At 39.0% G+C, this 23,162-nt stretch overlaps 1 protein-coding gene across 1 annotated transcript in view; it reads right to left on the bottom strand.

The window, feature by feature from the left end:
* Positions 1–1,255: 1,255 nt before the first annotated feature.
* Positions 1,256–23,162, bottom strand: part of LOC125860573 (inositol hexakisphosphate and diphosphoinositol-pentakisphosphate kinase VIP1-like) — a 470,733-nt gene continuing 448,826 nt past the window's right edge. Inside the window, exon 29 of the mRNA XM_049540560.1 lies at positions 1,256–1,268. Within this exon, the coding sequence (XP_049396517.1) occupies positions 1,266–1,268 (3 nt within the window). The 3' untranslated portion in view covers positions 1,256–1,265. The remainder of the gene's footprint in view (positions 1,269–23,162) is intronic.

Consider the following 23,162-nt stretch of genomic DNA (forward strand, 5'->3'; position numbering starts at 1 on the left):
TAGCAAAGTCCCTAATCCTTGAAGCGGCCGAATTCACATTTGCATTAGCCGAAGGAACAACCTCCCTATTATCTTGGGTTGTCACGACTTGAGTCAATATTTGGAGAGCCGACCTTATTTCCACATTTGTCATAGCTCCCGTATTCATAGGAGCTTGAGGAACTTGAGGATCTTTGGGCGGAATTCCCTCATTCACATTCTCCTCTTCCGCCCTTCTATTATTCCCCCTTCGTGTATTCATTTCCTAAAGACACAAGAGAAGGGTTAGGAAAAGGACTTTATAGAGTTAAACTCTATTGCATGACTTAAGAGTAATTAAAGAAGTGAATTTCTTAAACATCTTATAGCCTCTTATTCATAAATGTGGCGCGCTTCACACTCATTAACAATTCTCTACTAGACGTGGCTTATGAGACATCATCCTAGAATCATTCTAAACCTTGTGCTCTGATACCAAGTTTGTCACAACCTAGGGGTACCCCTTAGTTGTAACACGGCGAACTCGACCCCGAAGAGATCTCATACAATCCCTTAGCATATCATGACATAAGATAAATAGTAATGATGCAGAATTTAAAACGTTTTACAATCGAAGTCTTTTCATAAAATCAAATGGAAGTCTAGACATTGTCTCAATAGAACCATCTAATACAATTAGGTATCAATAAGGGTTACAACCCGTTACAACATAGTCTCAAAAGAGAATGTAAGAATAAACTAGAAATGAACAACTCTTGTCCTCGAACCATGAGGACTCACCAAAAATGTGGAGATAATCAATCCAACCTTTGAACATTATGAGAAGCACACCTCAACAACCGAGACCTACAGTTATAGAAAAATGTAGAAAATATGGGTTAGTACAAAATTTGCACCAAGTATGATAGCCATACATAAAATCTTTAAAACATGCTAAAAGGGACATTTTTGTTGAAACCATGCACTTTATCAAGTTTAAGAGTCATCATGCACATTAGTGTAAATACATAAGTCAAACCATATCATAAGCAACCCTAAGCTATACTTGTGCAATGGATAGATAAGATCCCATAATCCTATCTATGATAAGTACCACTTTTTGGCCACCATAATCATGCATATCATACCTTGACCTCATCCATAGCCAACACTCATATATAAGGAAACATTCAAGTTCATTAACTTGTAACAAGGAAAACCACTCATAGCAACAATCCATATCATACATGCATAAATTAATATATCTTCATAGCACAAGAGAACCACACCACAACCCCTTCCAAAGCCTACTTGTGCACTGCATGAATGAAGTCCCATACCTCCACTCACACTAAGTAGAGCTCCTTAAGAAGTCATAAATATAGTTCATGTTCATGTTCTTGTCATAATTCATATTCTTATCATGTAGGGAAATAGCTTTAACCAAAATAGACCATGTGAGCTACATGGAATTCGGTGTACTGCCCCACACCGAAAAGAGGTGTCCTACTTGCCTAAGGTAGAACTAGTTTGTTAGGGAGATTGTTTCTAAAATCCAAGACTAACTGAGTTAAAAGGTTTCCATCTCATGAGATAACTCTTTTGGGAAACCGGACTAACTGGCCTAAAAGGAACCCATTTGGAAAGCCAAACTAACTGGCGTACAACCTTTCATCTCATATTCATATCCACTCGGTGCTAAGCTTGATTCCCTATAAGTTCATGTTAAGTCTTTACTTAGGTTCATGTTTATGAAAGAATGAACTAGTATTCAAACCAACATGGTATCATGGTAGCTCATAGATTCGATAGGTGAGAATATCCTTTTAACCTTAGAATCATGAATATGTGAGTAAACCTTTCACATCATGTTCATGAGAATAGCCTTTAAATCAACACAACAAGATTATCATAGTCATAGGCATTTCACGCATACTCATGTGTAAGGGTATAGGGAGAATGATCTTTCAATAATACCATAATTACACCATAGTAATAGGATCTTCACTCTCTAAGTGAATAATAAACTTATGCACAATTCTCATAAACATGCACAATTCTCATAATTTTCCCTTCAAGGACCATGAATCACATTCAACCCAAACATCTAGAATTTATACATTAGATATGGATAATATCATGATTCAATTAATTCAATCAATATAAGCATAATCTATTCACATGATTCTATGATCAATCAACCCACATCACAAGATCACAATTTAGTAATATGGGTAATTCATGGGTTCTTGAGGAGATTTCTTCATAAATCAACAATAAATCATCAATGCAATCATAATACATCATAAATCAACCATTCAAAACGTTTTATTAAGGAACCCATGACCTAGAGCGAAACCCTAACTTTTTGGGGAAATTGTAAGGTTGAAATCTAGTTTTGAAGGGACTCTATGGGTAAAGGCTACCCATAGATGAAAAGCTACCATTCCTTAGGATGATTGTTCAAAGCTTTTGAGGAAGAAGCATTGATTTATTCAAACCCTAGATCCAATTCTACCCTTCTTCTTCTTTGAGTTTTAGAGAGAGAAATATTGTGAGGAAGATTAACTTTTGGTTTTGATTTGGGTGTTTGTGAAGAATGACTTAGTCTTGGTGTATTTAGACTTAAAATAACTTATATAGTTGTATAAAAATAATACAAAACGACCCCACTTTGATAGGACTTAAAAAGTGAAGTCCCTAAAATCCCCCTCATTTAAGTGGGCTTCCAGGGACCATGATGGGCTCCACGAGCTATGGTCCCATCTGTGGTCTTGAGGCAGCAGCTAGGCACTTGGTGCATAAAGCTCACAAGCCCTAGGAATTCCCATGATGGGCTCCACTGGCTGTGGTCCCTCTCGTCGTCCTTGAGGCAGTGGTTAGACCACTTGGGCCCTTAAGCTCACATGTCCAAGACAACTTCACGAAGGGCTCCACGAGCCGTGGTCCCTTTCGTGGCCTTGAGGCAGTGGCTAAGCCACTTTGCCTTCAACTCCTTTTTCCCTAAGTCAAGTTCAAGACCATTCCCACAAGCCATGAAGTGGCTCATGTGGAGGGTCCATTTTTGAGACACCTGAAGGGGGCTATTGCCTCTACCTCCACAAGTGGCACCATGACTTGTGGTGTCCACTACGGGTCGTGAGACCCTCGTGGTCTTGGTGGGAAGTGCCTTGGTCAAGGTGGGTAGTCTTGTCCCCTTGTCTTGACCCTCACCCATTTTCCTTGGATCTTAACCCGTACTCTTGATGCTAACCCTCATATTTAACTCTAGTTTATCCTATTAGTTTCTGGATTGTTAAATTATCTCCCCCTTGGGTACATTCGTCCTCGAATGACTATCTTGACACCTTACGGAAATTAAGACTTAAGACTAGCAGCCCATCATGCATGCAATATCAAAATAATGCTCAATTCAAAGGAGGAAATATCAACACTATTTCAAGACATAATCAATGCAACACAAGGAAGTGGGAGCTATATCCATAACCCATTATGCACAAACTCATCATTTCACATAATCATAAGAGGAACTACCTTCTCCAACTAAAAGCAATCTCAACACAACATTATGGAGCAAATATGCCATTTCATCAAAAGCATATCAAAGCATGTTCATCGAATCATCTCATGAAGTCAAATATGCAATCATCATACTAAAATGCACAACAACACGAGGAACATATAAGTTATGAAAACTCATTTTATACTAAACATGAATTTTCTCAAGAACATGCATATCATAAGGAAACCATGAAGAACACATAGCACACACGACTCCCAAATCACCAAACACAGGAGGAACTACTTACCTTAAGCTTGGATAGGAGTAGAAGGAAAAAGATGAGGATAGCGGGACTTCATATCGGCCTCGACCTCCCAAGTAGCACCCTGAACTAAATGATTCCTCCATAAAACCTTTATGGAAGCTATTTTCGTGTTTCTCAACCTTTTGACTTGCCGGCTAAGATTTCCACCGGAACCTCTTCATATGAAAAACTCTCATCAAGCCCCAACCCTTCTAAGGGGATGATGGATACCGGATCACCAATACACTTCTTAAGCATAGAAATATGAAATATCGGGTGAACCAGAGCCAACTCATTTGGCAAGTCTAACTCATAGGCAACTTCCCAACACTCTTCAAATTTTGGTATGGGCCTATGTACTGGGGACTAAGTTTTCCTTTCTTGCCAAACCTCATCACACCTTTCATAGGTGATATTTTCAAATAGACCCAATCATTAACTTCATATTCTAGATCCCTCTTTCTAACATCGGCATAAGACGTTTGTCGACTTTAGGTCATCCTCAACCTCTTTCCAATGAGTCGGACTTTCTCAATGGCTTCATAAACTAATTCGGGACCGATTAGAGAAATTTCACGTACTTCAAACCAACCAACCGGAGACCAACATATCCTACCATACAAGGCTTCAAAAGGAGCCATGGCGATACTTGAGTGGTAACTATTATTGTAGGCAAACTCTATCAATGGTAGATGGTCATCCCAATTACCTTTGAAGTCTATAGCATATGCCCTCAACATATCCTCTAAGGTTCGGATGGTGCACTCCGCTTGACCATCCATTTGACGGTGAAAAGTCGTGCTAAGCTTAACCTTAGTATTAAGCTCTCTTTGGAATGCCTTCCAAAAGTGTTAAGTAAATTGAGTACCCCGATCCAAAATAATAGATTAAGGAAACCCATGCAACTTCACTATCTCTTTTCTGTACAATTTGGCATAGTCTTCCGCCAAAAATGAATCCTTGATGAGAATAAAGTGGGTTGATTTTGTCATTCGATCTACGATGACCCGAATAGAATCATGTTGCCTTCGGGTACGAGGCAAACCCACTATAAAGTCCATGTTCACGTCCTCTAACTTCCAAGTGGGAATATCTATATATTGGGACAAGCCTCCCGACCTTAAATTGTTGACAATTCGGACACTTGGCTACAAAACCCGCTATATCCTTCTTCATACCATTCCACTAATAGACTTTCCGTAGATCACGGTACATCTTGATGGCTCCCAAATGAATAGCTTCCGTGAACCATGAGCTTCTTCTAGAATTTTCTCCCTCAAGCCATCAACATCCAGAACACATAATCGACCTTGGTACCTAAGCACCCCATCTCCCCCTTGGGAGATAGCCTCAACGAACTTTTTGAGTACCGACTCTTTCAACTCAATTAATATAGAATCAATGTCTTGCTTAGTCTTTACATCCATCACAAAGGATGATTCGGAACCATTATGGACCATGACACCACCCTTGGTGGAATCCACTAGTTGAACACCTAGCCGGACCAACCTATGCACATCACGAACAAATTCTTTCTTCTCATCTTCTACATGAGCCATACTACCCATGGACAATCGACTAAGGGAATCCACTAGAACATTAGCTTTGCCGGGGTGGTATAGGACACTCATGTCATAATCCTTCAAGAGTTCTAACCACCTTCTTTGTCGGAGATTCAAGTATTTTTGACTAAACACATATTGAAGACTCTTGTGATCGGTGAACACATCAACATGCACCCCATATAGATATGCCTCCATATTTTCAAGGCAAATACTACCGCCGCTAATTCGAGATCATGGTTGGATAATTCTTTTAATGGACCTTGAGTTGCCTTGAAGCATAGGCAATTACTTTACCATGTTGCATAAGCAGACATCCCAACCCCACTCTAGAGGAATTACAATACATAACAAAACGATCGTACCTTCTAGTAAGGTCAACACTAGAGCGAAAGTAAGTCTATCTTTCAACTCTTGGAAGCTTTTCTCACTAGCTTCCGACCACTCAAACTTAGCTTTCTTTTGAGTGAAAGCCGTCAACGGAGAAGTAATGGAGGAAAAACCCTCAACAAACCTCCTATAGTAACCGGCCAAACCCAAAAAGTTTCTAATATCGGTAAGAGTTAGAGGTCTAGGACAACTCTTGACCGCATTCGTCTTCTTAGGATCTACCTCAATACCCTTGCTCGACACAATATGACCAAGGAAGGCTACAAACCTTAGCTAAAATTCACATTTACTAAACTTCGTATATGATTGGTGGTCTTTAAGGATTTGCAATACAATCCTCAAATGGTCCATGTGTTCATTTTCACTCCTTGAATAGATCAAAATATCATCGATAAACACGATCACAAACATATCAAGGTAGTGTCTAAACACCCTATTCATCAGGTACATAAATTCCACCGGGGCATTTGTCAACCCAAATTACATAACCACAAATTCATAGTGACCATATCGGGTCCTAAAGGCTGTCTTGGGAATATCAACCCGTCTCACCCTTAGTTGATGTTAACCCAAACGAAGATCTATTTTGGAGAAGTGGCTAGCCCCTTGAAGCTGATCAAACAAGTCATCACATCTAGGAAGGGGATATTTATTCTTTATGGTCACTTTGTTCAATTCCACCGGGGCATTTGTCAACCCAAATGACATAACCACAAATTCATAGTGACCATACCGGGTCCTAAAGGCCATCTTGGGAATATCAACCCGTCTCACCCTTAGTTGATGGTAACCCGAACGAAGATCTATTTTGGAGAAATGGCTAGCCCCTTGAAGCTGATCAAACAAGTCATCACATCTAGGAAGGTGATATTTATTCTTTATGGTCACTTTGTTCAATTGATGATAGTCGATGTACATTCAAAGAGACTTATCCTTCTTTCTAACAAACAATACCGGAGCACCCCATGGAAAGATACTCAGTTGAATAAAGCCTTTGTCTAACAAATCCCTTAGTTGTTCTTTCAACTCCTTTAACTCTGCCGGAGCCATTCTATAAGGAGGAATGAAGATAGGATACGTGTATGGTAAAAGATCAATGCCAAAGTCCATTTCCCGCTCGGGAGGAATACCAAGTAAATCATTGGGAAAAACTTCCAAAAACTCATTCACTATCGGAACTGACTCTAGAGAAGGGGTTTCAGACTCAACATCTATAACCCTAACAAGATGGTAAATACACTCTTTGGAGATCATTTTCCTAGCTTTGAGGCAAGAGACAAATTGACCTCTAGTGATAGAATCTCCCCCCTTCCACTATAGAATAGACTCATTTGGAAATTGGAACTTAACTACCCAAGTCCTACAATCAATAGAGGCATAACATACATGCAACCAATCCATACCCAAAATCACATCAAAATCTAACATGTCTAGCTCCACCAAATCCACCAAGGTAACTTTATTGGGACAAAGAAATAGGACAAGTCCAATAGACTCTTTTTTCCACTATCGAGTCACCAACCAGGGTAGAAATCGAAAAAGGCTCTACTAACACTTCGAGGAGTATTTCAAACTTCATTGCCACAAAAGGTGTTATAAAGGACAAAGTGGCACCAGGATCTAACAATGCATATACATCAATAGAAAATACTTGTAACATACTGGTCACCACATCCGTGGAGCTTTCTTGGTCACCGCAGGATTGAAGAGCATAGAGGTGGCTTTTCTTGGGAGCATCAAAATTTGAACCGCTAGGCGCAACTTGGTAGCCCTCTCTTCCTTGATCCTTAAGCATGGGATAATCCCTCATCGTATGACCACTCTTCCCGCAACTATAGCAACCATCCATGCCAACTAGGCACTTACCATCATGCTTTTTACCGCACTTGGAACAAGTAATACCTTACCATAGAAGATCCACCACTATTGCCTCCTTGAGGCTTAGGGTTAGACACCCTATCTTTGTTGACTCTTGGAGCACTAGAGGAGCCTTGGTTGGAGAACCTTCTCTTGAACCTTGGTCGACCTTGACCTTCAGATTTACCCTTGGAAGAATTCCCATCACCGGTCCTTGCTCTCTTTACCTCCCTATTGCTTTTCTTAAGTCTTGACTCCTCGAGTTGTTAAGCAAACACCATAAGACTTGATAGATCCATATTATCATGGAGCATTGCCGTATGACATTCTTCTTCAATCATGTTCCACACACCCGTAAAAATATACTCATCTCATCCCTTAAATTTGACACCAAAGATGGAGCATACTTGGACAATTGAGTGAATTTTAGGGGAGTACTCTTTCACGCTTATGCCCACTTGATGAAGATTGATGAACTCTTCAACCTTAGCTTCCTTCAATTCTCGGGGAAAGTACCTAGCAAGAAATGCTGATTTGAACGCCTCCCAATCTATGGGACCCGCTCCTATCGGCTTATTAATCTTCCATTGAGTATATCAAACTTTAGAAACACCCTTCAATTGGTAGGCGGCTAGCTCCGCTTTCTCTACCAAAGTCACCCCCATAATGTCAAGTATCTTGAAAACCTCTACCACAAACTCATGAAGATCCTCTCCCACTTTGGAGACATGCAACTCGGGAGGATTCATTCTAGAAAAGTCCCTAATCCTCGAAGCGGCTGAATTCACATTTGGATTAGCCGGAGCAACAACCTCCCTATTAGCTTGGGCCGTCATGGGTTGGGGTTGAGTTGTCACGGCTTGAGTCAATATTTGCAGAGCCGACCTTATTTCCACATTTTTCATAGCTCCCGTATCAATAGGAGCTTAAGGAACTTGAGGATCTTGGGGAGGAACTCCCTCATTCACATTCTCCTCTTCCACCCTTCTGGCATTCACCTTTCGTGTATTTATTTCCTGAAGACACAAGAGAAGGGTTATAAAAAGGACTTTATAGAGTTAAACTCTATGGCACGACTTAAGAGTAATGAAAGAAGTTAAATTTCTTAAACATCTTATAGCCTCTTATTCATAAATGTGGTGTGCTTCACACTCATGAACAAGACTCTACTACATGTGGCGTATGCGACATCATCCTATAATCATTCTAAACCTTGTGCTCTCATACCAAGTTTGTCACAATCCAGGGGTACCTCCTAGATGTAACACGGCGTACTCGACTCCGAAGGGGTCTCATACAAGCCCTTAGCATATCAGGACATAAGATAAATAGAAATGATGCGAAATTTAAAAGTTTTTACGATCAAAGTATTTTCATAAAATCAAATGGAAGTCAGGACATTGCCTTAATAGAACCATCTAATACAATCGAGTAACAATAAGGGTCACAACCCTTTATTACATAGTCTCAAAAGAGAATGTAAGAAGAAACTAGAAATGGAAAAATCTTGTCTTCGAACCATGAGGACTCACCATAAGCGTGGAGAGAATCAATCCAAGCTTTGAACAGTAGGAGAAGCACACCTCAACAACTGGGACCTACACTTATAGAAATATGTAGAAAATAAAGGTTAGTGTAAAATTTGCACCAAGTATTATAGCCATGCATAAAATCCTTAAAACGTGCTAAAAGGGACATTCTTGTTGAAACCTCTCACGACCCGAGCCTACACCCCTAAAGCGACACGGCGTACAAGACTCCAAAAAGCCTCATACAAGCCGCATAGCATTTCATTGCATTCGATAATAGAAAATAGTATAGAATTAAAACCTTCTTTAAAACCATACAATCAAAATACTCATTTAAAACACTTTGAAACACAACAAAAGTCTATAGACTCACATGGCCATCAAAACACAACATCCGAAACTAAAGTAGAGTCACAACCCTTTATAATCGAAAAGTCTAACAGTAGTCTTTTACATGAAAGAAAATGAAACTTCAAGTACTTGTTCTCGATCTATGAGGACATACCACTTAGTCTTGGAGAATATCAAATCCAAGCTTCAACTAGAGAGAAAGCAACTCACTTGCTAGAACCTACACTTGTAGTAAACCATGAAGAAATATGGGTTAGCACAATTAAGTACTAAGTATGATAGCCATGCAAAAACATGTTTAAAACGGACAATTTATTTGAAAGTCATGATTTTATGCCATTTTAATAAAATTTCATGAACATAAGTATAAGAGGTATAATATACAAATACAACCAACATGCAAGTCATTTCTTCACATTTGAACATAATCAACATACATGACATTTCGTTACATTAAGGTTTCACCTCAAGTAACCCCAAGCCATACCTTGTGCAATGTATGAATAGTGTCCCATACCACCATCCACACTAGATACCACATTAAGGCCACAAAAAGTGAACCTACATTTCATCCTTTCCATCTTCATACAATACTCATACATAAGAGACATAAACATTACATAAGGCATGACAAGGAAGTAACTCATAATACAATCCAAGTATAGCATGCATCATTACATTAAGCATATAAGAGTCAACATTCTTCATTAACTTCAGTGAGAGAACTTTCATACATTAGTCATAAGACCTTAGAGAACTCACTATGACCCTCTCAAAGCCTACTCGTGCAATGCATGGATGGCATCCCATACTACCACCCACACTTCATAGAACTCCTCAAGAAACCATAATGCACATCTCACATGATGGGAATAGGCATTAACCAACATAGACCATAAGAGCTAAATCATGGAATCCAGTGTCGTATGACCCCACACCGAAGGAAGGTGTTCTAATTGCCTAAGGTTGAACTAGTAACATTTTAGCGTAGGTCGAAACCACTAGCTAATATCCTATGTGGGAAGATAGTTATGGGATATGAAGATGTTCATTGGAACCTTAGCGTAACGTTGGGAGAGTTTCCATCTTACCATATCCACTCGGTGCGTAGCCTCCATTCCCATAGAGTATTTTATTTTCATTAACATTATTGTACTTGAGAGGGCCACCAACATTAGGCCTACTGACCCAAGGTACATTACACAAGAAAGGGCCACCACCATTAGGTATGCCGATTCAAGGTACATTAAGGATAACTCATTGACTTTCCAAGAAGGGCCACCGACATTAGGTCTACTGATACAAGGTTCATCATTTCGCACATGAAAGGGCCACCTACACTAGGTCTACCGATTCAAGGTTTATCATCTCATTAGTTTCTAGACTTATCATGAAGGGCTACCAACATTAGGTCTACCGGTTCAAGACATAGCCTAGAATACTTCATCGTGCATTTATGAAAGGAATGCCATAGGCCTATCGATTCATATTTATTAAGCAAGACACATTCATTATACAAGAAGAAGATGCCTAAGCCTACCAATTCAAGACATGATATTACATTCAAGGTCACACTCATCAAAACAAGAAAAGGATGCCTTAAGCCTACCAATTCAAGATGTATCAATCCATATTACTTTCATTTATATAAGAAAAGGATGCATAAGCCTACCAATTCAGGATATAACTTTACATTATAGAAACCCTTCACATTCTATCATCATCATTCATGAGTGTTAATTGAGAATATGCTTTCAATCACAACACAATTACATTTTACACATGTTCACAATACTTTCATTGAGGTCATACACATATTCTTTACATCATAATCATACATGGATCCTTCATGAAATTGCCTTCCAAGGCTATACATCAATCACAACCCAAACATCTAAGATGCTACAATATATAAGGGAATTAACATGATTCAATATAAGCATAAACAATTCAACATCCATTCATGATTAATCAACCCAATTCACATACTTCCAATTTAGGATTTTGGGATAAACATGGGTTCATAGGATAAATCATCTTAATTCACCATTAATTCCAAAATTCCATCTATAATCATCATATAAAACCTTTTGAAAATGATTTGGAATTAAACCCATGCATATATTGAAAACTAAGGTTTTTGGAAGAATTTGGAACTTGAAATCATATTTGAAATTGGCTCCTTGAAAGAAACTAAGTTTCGGGTGAAGACTCCCATACATTTTATGGAAGAAATCCACATGAAGTTTAAGAAGAAAGCCGCTCCTTCACTCCTAGACTTGACCTTGAACTTGATCTTCAATGGAGTTTCTAGAGAGACAACTTTTGGATAGGTGGGTTTCTATTTTGAGAGTTGGAAATAATGAAGTCTAAAAAGGAGTTTAATACTTTTAAAACCCTTAAAATACATTAATAAACCAATTATAACCGTCCCCCAACTTAACTTAACTAAAAATGAATTTACCAAAAGGCCCTCACCTTGGCCGAACCAAACAAGTAACATAGGTGGGGACTCACGACACCAAACCATGGACCGTGGATTGGGTCACTCCCCATCATGTCAGTCATGGTTCATGGCTGTGGCTTGGATTTTGGGGCCTTGACCTACGGCGGCCATCCACGGGGCGTGGACCCCTTCCGCAGGTAACCTTTATTTTGGCAACTTTTCTCTTTTGGGGCAGCCTTGGGGTTAGGCTAAGGGTCCTCCTCAAGGACCTCTATGGTGGTCCTTGGGGAGTTGTACCTTGACGTTTAACCCCTAAACCCCTCAACCATAGCTCAGGACAACATTCTACCACATGAAACCCTACAACAACTCAAACACACACTAGTTAGGCTCTACTTTCACTTATTCATTTTACGAGTCGTTACATTATCCCCCACTTAGGAACATTCGTCCTCGAATGACACTTTAAACATACTAAGGGGTTAATGACTCAAGACTAGAAGCCCATCATGCATGCAACATTATAAACCATGCACAAAACTAGGAGGAAACATCAACTCCATATCAATAAGCTCAATGCAACATAAGAAAATAGGAACTACATCTACAAACTCATTATGCATCATAACTTCAACAATTCTCATTTCATTGGAGGAATTACCTTCTCCAACTCATATCATGCTTATCACAACATCATTAAGCACATTATGCAATTTCTTCATAAAAGCACATTTAGGCACGGTCAACATTTAACCTCATGAAGCATATAAACAACTCATACTAAATGCATATCAACAAGAGGAACATAATTCATATAAATTTATTTTCTCATTTAAACATAAACTCATCAAGAACATGCATAACATAAGGAGACCATGAAAACTCATATTCACACATGACTCCAAAACATGAAACAAGCAAAAAAGGAACTCTTTGTCTTAGGCTTGAATAGGCATAGAAAGAAAGAGAATGAGGATATCGAGACTTCTCATCAACCTTACTATTCAACACACTATCCCCCACTTAGGAGAAAACACAACTAAGGCTAGCATGAAAACAACATAAGGACCTCAACACAACATTCACAACTATAAGGAACTATCACTTATCGTTCCCTTCATCCGGATTAGCTCCTTTTTCCTTGTTAGGTTGAAGCACATAAATGGTTTCTCTTTGGAGCATTAGGATCCGGGCCATCAAGAGAAGCTTGTTTGGCCTCCCTTTCTTTGGCCTGGAGAATATGACAATTTCTCACTTGGTGATCATTCTTTCCACATCCATAACACCCACTAGTACCGGCTAGGCACTTCCCATGATGCTTCTTCCCACAATTGTGGCAAGTAGATTTAGAAAATGGAGATCCACTACCTCTCTCTTGGTTAACCTTAGAAGTGCTTGAAGAATCTTGGTTTGGATCTCTCTTCTTGAACCTAGGTTGACCTTGCTCATCGGGGCTAGACCTCTTCAACTCCCTATTCTTCCTCTTAAGTTTGGACTCCTCAATAGATTGAGCATACACTATAAGTCTAGAAATGCTCATATCATCATGGAGCATTGTCGTACATCACTCTTCCTCAACTAGGTCGGATATACCTGTTACAAATCGACTCATCTCATCCCTTGGGTTAGACACCAAGGATGGAGCATACTTAAACAATTGGGTAAATTTCAAGGAGTACTCTTGAACATTCATGTTACCTTGCCTAAGATTGATAAACTCCTCCATCTTAACCTCCCTCTTCTTACGGGGAAAGAACCTACTAAGGAATGCTTTCTTGAGCAATTCCCAATCTATAGGCCTCGCTTCTACTGGTCTATTACTCTTCCATTGAGAGAACCAAATTTGGGCAACGTCCTTTAATTGATAGGCGGCAAGTTTCGCTTTATCAATAGAAGTCATCTCCATAGCATTGACTACCTTATACACCTCATCCAAAAACTCTTGGGGATCCTCTCCCACCTTAGAACCTAGGAACACCGGAGGATTCATCCTCACAAAGTCTCTCAACCTAGAAGCCATAGTACTCACATTGGGGTTCACATTAGCCTAAACACCCTTAGTAGCTTGGGCCGTACTGGCTTGGGCTTGAGTAGTTACGGCTTGAGCCATAATTAAAAGAGCCGACCTAACTTCCTCATTGGTCATAGCCGGGGGATCTACCGGAACTTGATTGCCTAGAGGAACTTGGTCACCTTGAGGACCTTGGGGAGGAACTCCCTCATTCTCAATATCCTCTTCCATCCTTCTTGGGTTAACCCTTGTATTCATATCCTATAAACACAAGAGAAGGGTTAGGAAAAGGACACTTATAGAGCTAAACTCTAAGGCACGATTTCAAGAATAATGAAAGAAGTGTAGCTTCCTAACGTCCTATAGCCTCTCGCTCATAGATGTGTCGCGACTCACACTTATGAACAAGACTCTACTAGACGTGGCTTGTGAGACATCAGTCCAAAAAACCATTTCCATAATCTTGTGCTCTGATACCATGTTTGTCACGACCCGAGCCCACACCACATAAGCGACACGACATACAGGACTCTGAAAAGCCTCATAAAAGCTTCATAGCATTTCATTGTATTTGATAATAGAAAATAGTACATAATTTAAACTTTCTTTAAAACCATACAATCAAAATACTCATTTAAAACACTTTGAAACACATCGGAAGTCTATTGTCTCACATGGCCATTTAAACACAACATCCGAAACAAAAGTAGGGTCACAACCCTTTACAATCGAAAAGTCTGACAATAGTCTTTTACATGAAAGAAAATGAAACTTCAAGCACTTGTTCTCGATCTATGAGGACATACCACTTACTCTTGGAGAATCTCAAATCCAAGCTTCAACTAGAGAGAAAGCAACTCACTTGCCGGAACCTACACTTGTAGTAAAACATGAAGAAATATGGGTTAGCATAATTAAGTACTAAGTATGATAGCCATGCAAAAACATGTTTAAAACAGACAATTTATTTGAAAGTCATGATTTTATTCCATTTTGATAAAACTTCATGAACATAAGTATAAGAAGCACAATATACAAATACAACCAACAAACAAGTGATTTCTTCACATTTGAACATAATCAACATACATGACATTTTATTACATTAAGGTTTCACCTCAAGTAACCCCAAGCCATACCTTGTGCAATGTATGAATAGCATCCCATACCACCATCCACACTAGATACCACATTAAGTCTACCAAAAGTGAACTTACCATTCATCCTTTCCATCTTCATACAATACTCATACATAATAGACATAAGCATTACATAAGACATGACAAAGAAGTAACTCATAATACAATCCAAGTATAGCCTACATCGTTACATTAAGCATATAAGAGTCAACATTCTTCATTAACTTCATTTAGAGAACTTTCATACATTAGTCATTAAGACCTTAGAGCACTCACTATGACCCTCTCAAAGCCTACTCGTGCAATGCATGGATGGCATCCCATACTACCACCCACACTTCATAGAACTCCTCAAGAAACCATAATGCACATTTCACATGATGGGAATAGGCATTAACCAACATAGACCATAAGAGCTAAATCATGGAATCCAGTGTCGTATGACCCCACATCGAAGGAAGGTGTTCTAATTGCCTAAGGTTGAACTAGTAACATTTTAGCGTAGGTCGAAACCACTAGCTAATATCCTATGTGGGAAGATAGTTATGGGATATGAAGATGTTCATTGGAACCTTAGCGTAACATTGGGAGAGTTCCCATCTTACCATATCCACTCGGTGGTTAGCTTCCATTCCCATAGAGTATTTCATTTTCATTAACATTATTGTACTTGAGAGGGCCACCAACATTAGGCCTACCGACCCAAGGTACATTACACAAGAAAGGGCCACCACCATTGGGTTTACCAATTCAAGGTACATTAAGGATAGCTCATTGACTTTCCAAGAAGGGCCACCAACATTAGGTCTACTGATACAAGGTTCATCATTTCGCACATGAAAGGGCCACATACACTAGGTCTATCGATTTAAGGTTTATCATCTCATTAGTTTCTAGACTCATCATGAAGGGCTACCAACACTAGGTCTACCGGTTCAAGACATAGCCTAGAATACTTCATCATGCATTTATGAAAGGAATGCCATAGGCCTATCGATTCAGATTCATTAAGTCAAGACACATTCATTATACAAGAAGAGGATGCCTAAGCCTACCAATTCAAGACATGATATTATATTCAAGGTCATATTCGTCAATACAAGAAAAGGATGTCTTAAGCATACCAATTCAAGAATCATCAATCCATATTACTTTCATTTATATAAGAAAAGAATGCATAAGCCTACCAATTCAGGATATAACCTTACATTATAAAAACCCTTCACATTCTATTATTATCATTCATTATTGTTAATTGAGAATATGCTTTCAATCATAACACAATTACATTCTACACATGTTCATAATACTTTCATTGAGGTCATACACATATCCTTTACATCATAGTCATACATAGATCCTTCATGAAATTACCTTCCAAGGCTATACATCAATCACAACCCAAACATCTAAGATGATACAATATATAAGGTAATTAACATGATTCAATATAAGCATAAACAATTTAACATCCATTCATGATCAGTCAACCCAATTCACATACTTCTAATTTAGGATTTTGGGGTAAACATTGGTTCATAGGAGAAATCATCCTAATTCACCATTAATTCAAAAATATCATCTTAAATCATCATATAAAACCTTTTGAAAATGATTTGGAATTGAACCCATGCATAGATTGAAAATTAGGGTTTTTGGAAAAATTTGGAACTTGAAATCATCTTTGAAATTGGCTCCTTGAAAGAAACTTACTGAAAGATGAAGACTACCATACCTTTTATGGAAGAAATCCACACGAAATTGTAGAAGAAAGCAGCTCCTTCACCCCTAGACTTGACCTTGAACTTGATTTTCAATGGAGTTTCTAGAGAGAAATTTTGGGTAGATGGGTTTCTATTTTGAGAGTTGGGAAATAATGAAGTCTAAAAAGAAGTTTAATACTATTAAAACCCTTAAAATACATTGATAAACCAATTATAACCGTCCCCCAACTTAACTCAACTAAAAATGAATTTACCAAAAAGCCCTCACCTTGGCCGAACCAAACAAGTAACACAGGTGGGGACTCACGACACCAAACCACAGACCATGGATTGAGTCACGCCCCATCCTGATCAACAGTGGTTCGTGGCTGTGGCTTCATTTTGGGGCATTGACCTACGGAGGTCATCCACGAGGCGTGGATGGACCTACGGGAATTGGACCCCTTCCGTAGGTCACCCTCACTTTGGCAACTTTTCTCTTTTGGGGCAGCCTTGTGGTTAGGCTAAGGTTCCTCCTAAAGGACCATAGACCGTGGATTGGGTAATGCCTCGTTCTGGTCAGCCGTGGTTCGTGGCTGTGGTTTGGTTTTGGGGGCCTTGACCTATGGAGTCCATCCACGGGGCGTGGACCCATTCCATTAGTCACCCTGATTTTGGCAACTTTTCTTTTTTGGGTCAACCTTGGGGTTAGGCTAAGGGTCTTCCTCAAGGACCCCTAGAGTGGTCCTTGGGGGTTGTACCTTGATGTTTAACCCCTAAACCGCTCAACCATAGCTCAGGACAATATTCTACCACATGAAACCCCATAATAACTCAAACACACACTAGTTAGGCTCTAGTTTCACTTATTCGTTTTACGGTCGTTACAAAACCATGCACTTTATTAGGTTTAAGAGTCATCATGCACATTAGTGTAAATACATAAGTCAAACCATCTCATAAGCAACCCTACGCTATACTAATGCAATGCATAGATAAGATCCCATAATCCTATCTACGCAAAATACCCCTTTTTAGGCCACCATAATCATGCATATCATACCTTGACCTCATCCATAGCCAACACTCATAAATAAGGAAACATTCATGTTCATTAACTTGTAACAAGGAAAGCCACTCATAGCAAATAAGTTCATATATCTTCATAGCATAAGATAACCACACCATAACCCCTCTCAAAGCCTACTTGTGCAATGCATGAATGAAGTCCCATACCCCCACTCACACTAAGTAAAGCTCCTTAAGAAGTCATAAGTATAGTTCATATTCATGTTCTTGTCATAATTCGTATTCCTGTCATGTAGGGAAATAGCCTTAACCAACATAGATCATGTGATCAACATGGAATCCGGTGTACTGCCCCACACCGAAAAGATGTGTCCTACTTGCCTAAGGTAGAACTGGTTTGTTAGCTTAGGTGGATCCACTAGCTAAAGACCTACGTGGGCACATAGTTTCGGGATAGGGAGATTTCTTCTAGAAACCTGGACTAACTGAAGTAAAATGTTTCCATCTCATGAGATAACTATTTTGGGAACCCGGACTAACTGGCGTAAAAGAAACCCATTTGGAAAGCCGGACTAACTGACGTAAAAGCTATCATCTCATATTCATATCCACTCGGTGCTTAGCATAATTCCCTTTAAGTTCATGTTAAGTCTTAACCTAGGTTCATGTTTATGGAAGAATGACCTAAAAATCAAACCAACATGGTATCATGATAGCTCATAGATTTCATAGGTGAGAATAACCTTTCAACCTTAGAATCATTAATATGTGAGTAAACCTTTCACATCATGTTCATGAGAATAGCCTTTCAATTAACACAACAAGATTATCATAGTCATAGACATTTTATGCATAGTCACGTGTAAGAGTATAGGGAGAATGATCTTTCAACAATACCACAATTAGACCATAGGCATAGGATCGTCACTCTCTAAGTGAATCATAAGCTCATGCACAATTCTCATAAACATGTACAATTCTCATAATTTTCCCTTCAAGGACCATGAATCACATTCAACCCAAATATCAAGAATTTCTACATTAGATATGGATAATATCATGATTCAATTAAGTCAATCAATATAAGTATAATCTATTCACATGCTTCTATGATCAATCAACTCACATCACAAGATCACAATTTAGTAATATGGGAAATTCATGGGTTCTTGGGGAGATTTCATAATAAATCAACAATAAATCATCAATTCAAACATAATCCATCATAAATCAACCATTCAAAACGTTTTAGAAAGGAACCCATGACTTAGTGTGAAACCCTAACTTTTTGGGGAAATTGTAAACTTTGAAATCTAGTTTTGAAGGGACTCTATGGGTGAAGGCTATCCATAGATGAAAAACTACCATACCTTAGGATGATTCTTCAAGGAATTTGAGGTAGAAGCATTGATTTCTTCAAACCCTAGGTCCAATTCTACTCTTCTTCTTATTTGAGTTTTAGAGAGAAACATATTGTGAGGAAGATGAACTTTTTGTTTTGATTTGGGTGTTTGTGAAGAATGACTTAGTCTTGGTGTATTTAGACTTAAAATAACTTATATAGTTGTATAAAAATAATACAAAATGACCCCACTTTGATAGGACTTAAAAAGTGAAGTCCCTAAAATCCCCCTCATTCAAGTGGGCTGCTAGGGACCACGATGGGATCCACGAGCCGTGGTCATGACCACGAGCCGTGGTACCATCCGTGGTCTTGAGGCAGTTGCTAGGCACTTGGTGCATAAAGCTCACAAACCCAAGGCATTCCCATAAGGGGCTCCACGAGTCCTGGTCAAGACCACTGGCTGTGGTCCCTCTCATGGTCCTTGAGGCAGTGGCTAGACCACTTAGGCCCTTAAGCTCACATGTCCATGGCAACTTCATGAAGGCCTCCACGAGCTGTTGAACTAACCACGATCCGTGGTCCTTTTCGTGGCCTTGAGGCAGTGGCAAAGTCACTTTGCCTTCAACTCCTTTTTCCCTAAGTCATGTTCAAGCCCACTCCCACGAGCCGTTAAAGGCTTCATGAGCCATGAAGTGGCTCGTGTGAAGGGTCTATTTTTAAGACACCTGAAGGGGGCAACTGCCTCCACCTCCACGAGTGGTACCACGACTCGTGGTGTCCACTACGGGTCGTGAAGACTTTCGTGGTCTTGGTGGGAGGTGCCTTGGTCAAGGTGGGCAACCTTGGCCCCTTGCCTTGACCCTCACCCATTTTCTTTGGCTCTTAACCCTTACTCTTGACGTTAACCCTCACGTTTAGATTTAGTTTAGCCTATTAGTTTCTGGAGTGTTACAACATCCATGTTAAGCCGACAACCCGTCAGTGTCCTGACGGTCCTTCAACTTATTCGTCAAACCTGTACCGTAAAATCCTTGTGTCTTAGTCTTATATACTTAACACCTTATTAACACATCAATCAACTTACGAAATTTCTGCATTACAAATTCTATACAAGATTTTTGGGTTGCATCCCAATTAGTGCCTAATTTTATGTTGCGGCACGACTCATGTACCTTGATTAATCAAACTTTATCAAGATACAAAAATTCTATTACCTTCACCTCCTCTGGGACTCCAATGTAGTTCTTTACTCTCACCATTCACTTTGAATCACTCACCTTTTTTATTTTCAAGCTCTCAAGTTCCAGATTGAAATACCTGTGCAACACTAAATGGTATCGATGACTTGGACCTCAATTTACCCAAAAATGGCCGGAGCCTCTAGTTGAACACTAAGTCCCCAAGACTAAAATTTCTTTTCTCAATATGCTTAGCGTGGTACAAATTCATCCTCTCTTTATAGAGAGAAGACATATATATGCTCTCGATCGAAATTCATACATCTCATTTCTCTATTCCAGCCTTATATTAGCAACCTCACTCCAAATCTGGTTTAGTTTCTTTAGTGCCCACAAAGCCTTATGCTCTAATTCAACAGGAAAATGATGTGCCTTTCCATACACTAATTGGTATGATGACATACCAATAGGTGTCTTGAAAGCAGTTTGGTATGCCCATAGTGCATATCTAGCGTTCTTGCCAAGTCAGTCCTATTGGCATTTACAGTCTTTGCCAATATGGACTTTATTTCTCAGTTGGACACCTCAACTTGCCCACTCGGCTGCAGATGATATAGAGTTTCCACTTTATGCTGCTCACACCATATTTAGCAGGTAATGTGTTGAATACTTTATTACAGAAATATGAACCTCCATCACTAAAATCACCCTAGGTGTGCCAAACCAAGAGAATATCTTTCATATGGGGGTATTTATGTTGCTATATAGTGATGAACATTTATGATAGGATAGGTCATTATCAATGACGCTAATCATCTTTCGATCTCAAAACATCTTTGCATAGAATCTCTATTTGGTCTCATCTATAAGCCAATCTAAACAACCCAATACCTTGCTCTATTTTCTCTTTCAATGTAGAAATAGGGCAAATAGATCCAACCTATAACCTCTATTTTCAAGAAAGTTACAAACATCAAACCCATGTTTCTAGTATTGGACTAATTACCCACTCCAATCAATCTCTTTCGAGCATCGTCAGAGATCAAAAGTAGGAATTAAGTTTGCAACCTTAACCCATAAATTAACCCCATGATAATTAGCCCAAATTCACGTATGAACAACAATAAAACAAAGCATAACACAATACCCACTACATTAAATCAACACCCAACCCCATAATTGCACTCCTAGATCTTGTGATTTTAGCTACCCATCACAAAAAGCAAAGAAAATATACCTTTCATGAAAGCAGTCATGGGGAACATGAAATTAAGATGTTACAAGCATACCTACATTTCAACTTCAAATTGTCAAATTCAAGAACAAACTTGAATAATCCCAAAAGCTAGCAAGTATTCTTCTCAAAGTAAAGTGTTGTTTTCAAAACTCTTAAAGGAAGAATTCTTTTTCTAATTTTTGATCTATGGACTCTGAATTCCCCTTTTCTCTCTCCTTTGGGCTATTAAATTTATCTCAAAAATCTAATGCTCGTCTGACTCGGCGATACTAGTCGGGCTCACCAAACTTCTTCGGCGAATCGCCAATCGAGCTTCGGCTCAATTTTTCTTGCTCTAGGCTTCTTGTGTTTGATATGTGTCGGCGAGCTTGTTTGAGCCTACCTATCACATTCAGTGTATCACCAAGTACCACCTTGGTTTTCCTTTTGAGCCTTTAGTTTTTATCCTTGCACTGTCGCTTTCGGCGGTGATCAACAAACTTGCCTTTCTCATTCGATGAGTCACCTTTTCATTTGGAGTCCGCTGACCTGTCTCGATAGACACAAGTGTTGTGCACTGTCACTTTAGGCGAGGTCATGCTCACTAGGTGATTCGCCTTTCTTGTTTGGCAATTGTCAATGTGTAGTTTGTACTTCTTTTTGCATTTTTGGCCATTTTTTTAAACATTCATCCTTGCCTTGTTTGTTAGCCTTCGTAGCTGTAAATCATCATGGTATCATTAGAATAGGAGAGAATTAGGCTTTGAGCTTACTAATTATTGAGCTAAATAGATCTCAAATGAGTGCAAATCTACCACTCAGCAACACCCCCAACTTAAACTTTTGCTTGTCCTCAAGTAAATCAATAATAACATTAGCTCAATAAGGGTATCTAGAACAATATTCAATGAGAGCTAACATGCAAGTGTCATTATAAGACTATTCTCAACAACATGCTACACTCAATCATGTTAAAAAATCTTCAAATGATGACTAACCAGTTTCTACACAAGCTCAAGCTCACTTCAGTTTCTTCTCTAATGCAAGACCATGTTTTAATAATGTATTCATGTGCCCTCACATCAAGAACGATTCCATTATCTCACAATGCAAATCAACAAAGAAAAATGGAATCAACGCAACTCTCACTCGCACAAAATATAAACACATAAAAGCTTTGTCCCAAAGGTTTGCCCATATTTTCCAATCATCACACAACCTAGTTCAAGCAAGATCTCAAGGGTATTTTAGGCTTGTAATAGGGCTGATGGTTAAGGTATGGTCAATTTGGCTCGGTGACTTCACCTTTTCAAAGCATTGTTGCAATTATCTTTACCTTTTCTCAAGTTCTTTTCATTCTTTTCCAATTTAGAACTCAAACTTTGACTTTTCACTCATTTTATTTGGAATCCCTTTTATTTCATCACTTCTCTTTTTCATTTCCATTTTTCAAAGCATTTTTATCACCATACTCTTTTTTTATAAGGAGGGGTTCAAAGTTGAGCTTCATTTTATCTTTCTTTTCTCTTCACTTGGATTTCATTCATCCTTCCTTTTCACACCCCTAACTTAGGCTTTTGGCCTAAGTTGGATATTCAAATATAACAATGGTTCAAAAAGGATTTTAGGTGAGAAGGTAAGG

This window comes from Solanum stenotomum, chromosome 3, assembly GCF_019186545.1.
Source record: "Solanum stenotomum isolate F172 chromosome 3, ASM1918654v1, whole genome shotgun sequence".
Lineage (NCBI taxonomy): Eukaryota > Viridiplantae > Streptophyta > Magnoliopsida > Solanales > Solanaceae > Solanum > Solanum stenotomum.